The sequence below is a fragment of the Ceratosolen solmsi genome, unplaced genomic scaffold, assembly GCF_000503995.2.
Source record: "Ceratosolen solmsi marchali unplaced genomic scaffold, CerSol_1.0 scaffold29, whole genome shotgun sequence".
Taxonomy (NCBI): Eukaryota; Metazoa; Arthropoda; class Insecta; order Hymenoptera; family Agaonidae; genus Ceratosolen; species Ceratosolen solmsi.
In genome coordinates this window covers 2,097,252-2,099,462 of record NW_011948417.1, presented here as the reverse complement: position 1 = coordinate 2,099,462, position 2,211 = coordinate 2,097,252, and the positions used below count along the sequence as shown (strand labels likewise).

General features: G+C 25.5%; 1 protein-coding gene across 1 annotated transcript; it reads left to right on the top strand.

Annotated features, from left to right (window-relative positions):
- Positions 1-363: 363 nt before the first annotated feature.
- On the top strand, positions 364-1,856 carry LOC105359616 (uncharacterized). The gene is made up of 2 exons (XM_011496243.1): positions 364-637; positions 1,287-1,856. Exons 1-2 carry the CDS (start codon positions 431-433, stop codon positions 1,818-1,820), a joined length of 741 nt encoding a protein of 246 aa, XP_011494545.1. The 5' UTR covers positions 364-430; the 3' UTR covers positions 1,821-1,856.
- The last annotated feature ends 355 nt before the right edge of the window (positions 1,857-2,211 follow it).

Genomic DNA, 2,211 nt, shown 5'->3' with positions numbered 1-2,211 from the left:
CTTTGGAAGTACATGTCCTATAATATAATCGAAGAACTATACAATTTTATGTTACAAGATTAACAAAATTTTGTAAAATTTTTATATAAAATGTAGATGTTTACAATAAAATAAATACATTTATCACCATTTAATACTAATTTATACCAATGAATGCAATCAAACTATCCTATAATTGATAGAATTTATGGATTCCAAAAGAGTACCTATTAAAATGAACGATAATGTATTAAAACGAAATAAAGAAAAATTTCAAAATGCTTATTACGTAATTATTATAAATAATAATATAAAATTATATTTCCCTTTAACTCGTGAAAATATTAATAGTATAATGCTGTAGTATTGTTATTCTATAATAACATGCTTCCAGGTATTATTATTTCTGTATTTCGGAAGCGTTTACGCAGAATCGCAAATAGAAACAAACATGTCAAAAGACATGATACCGAAAAATATGGACAGTATTTCGATGATAGAATCGCCATTGTCAAAAATCAAGAGACATTCCTGGCCCACACAAACGACTCCGTGTCCACCGTATTGGCCTCAAAATAAAATTTGGCAAATAACGCAAAAACCCAAAGTCCAGTTTATTCAACAACCGACTTACCCTGTCAAGCCTGTTTATCAATCGGTAAGACTTGTAAATAAATAAATTGTGAATATTAGTAACATATATTAAATAAAAAATACTATCAAATAAAATTTTCAAATGTAACATGTAAATTTTAAATATTATAAAATATATCGTATGTGAAAATTCAAAATGCTCATGTTATAAATATAAAATATGAATAAATTTATTTTATATAGCTTCGTTATTTTATGCAAGTGCGTGTATTTTCAATATAAACACGCAATAAAATATCTTGTATTATTATTATTTGATTTTATTATTCACCGAATAAATACGAATTTTAATTAAATACATTATATTATTAAATGATGAATAATTATTTGACTTTAGTATTTAATTAATTTACTTCCAAATAAAGAATATTGAATTCTTTTATAACAATCTCAGAGCTTACAATCATAAATAGGCATAGTCAAATATAAATATAACTTTTAATAAAATTAATAATTAAGTTGTTCTTATCGTACGACATTATTTAATTTGATTCTATTTAATTCGTATACAAAATTATTAGGAAAATAATAATTGAATACGTACTTATATAAAGTATACGTTACAAAAAAGTATCGATTTATTTAATCATTAGTCATAAATGATTATGTTGCTTATTAATAGGTATTATTATAAAAAAAAATTGGCTTTTTAGAGTTGGCAGTCATCGAATCCCTGGCAACAAAGTTCTGCTTCAAAGAATAACGACTGGCCTATGTTGTCTAACCCTTGGGCCATATCATCTACTGGATGGTCGAAGCCTGTTACTAATCAATGGCCCGCAGCATCTATTGGATGGTCCAAGTCAGCACATGGATGGCAGGCCTCGAATTGGCAACTTTCCGACTGGCAACCAAAAGTCACTCTTCAAAAACCAGCACAAACTTACTTACCTCAATACCAAAAGACCACTTACAATCACGTGCCTAAATATCAAAATAATCTCATCAAACCCGTGTCAGCACCAATTGACTGTCCACCATATCAACACGAGCATTCACCAAAAATAGGAGTGGTTTATGCTCCTGAGCATAAATATCCAATCCAATCGTTTAATAAATATTATCACAACGAGCCACAATATGTGAAGCTCTCAAAGCCGATTTATCATGCACCACCATCAACTTATCTCCCACCACCCTCATACAATCGACCAAAAATTCCACAAATTGATGTATGTGATAAATAATAAATAGAAAAAGAGATATAAATTTATTATGTACAATATACACTAAAATGAAATTGACATATTTAATTTAAGGCTTGATTTTATTAAATCAGTATTTATATTTTTACGGAATCTTTTTTTTATTTATATTATGTAAATAAAGTTTTAATAATTTTTAATTGTTATCATTTCCACATGCTTATCTATAATATTAACCTATATTAATTTTAAAGATAACATATAATGTTTGTAAAATAAATCTAAAATAAAGTCTTAACAAAATTATATATATATATATATATATATATATATATATATATATATATATACACATTATATAAATTTTACAATAGTTTTTTATTTAATAGAAAAATTTTTATTTTTATTTAATAAAAACAAATATTATATTTAA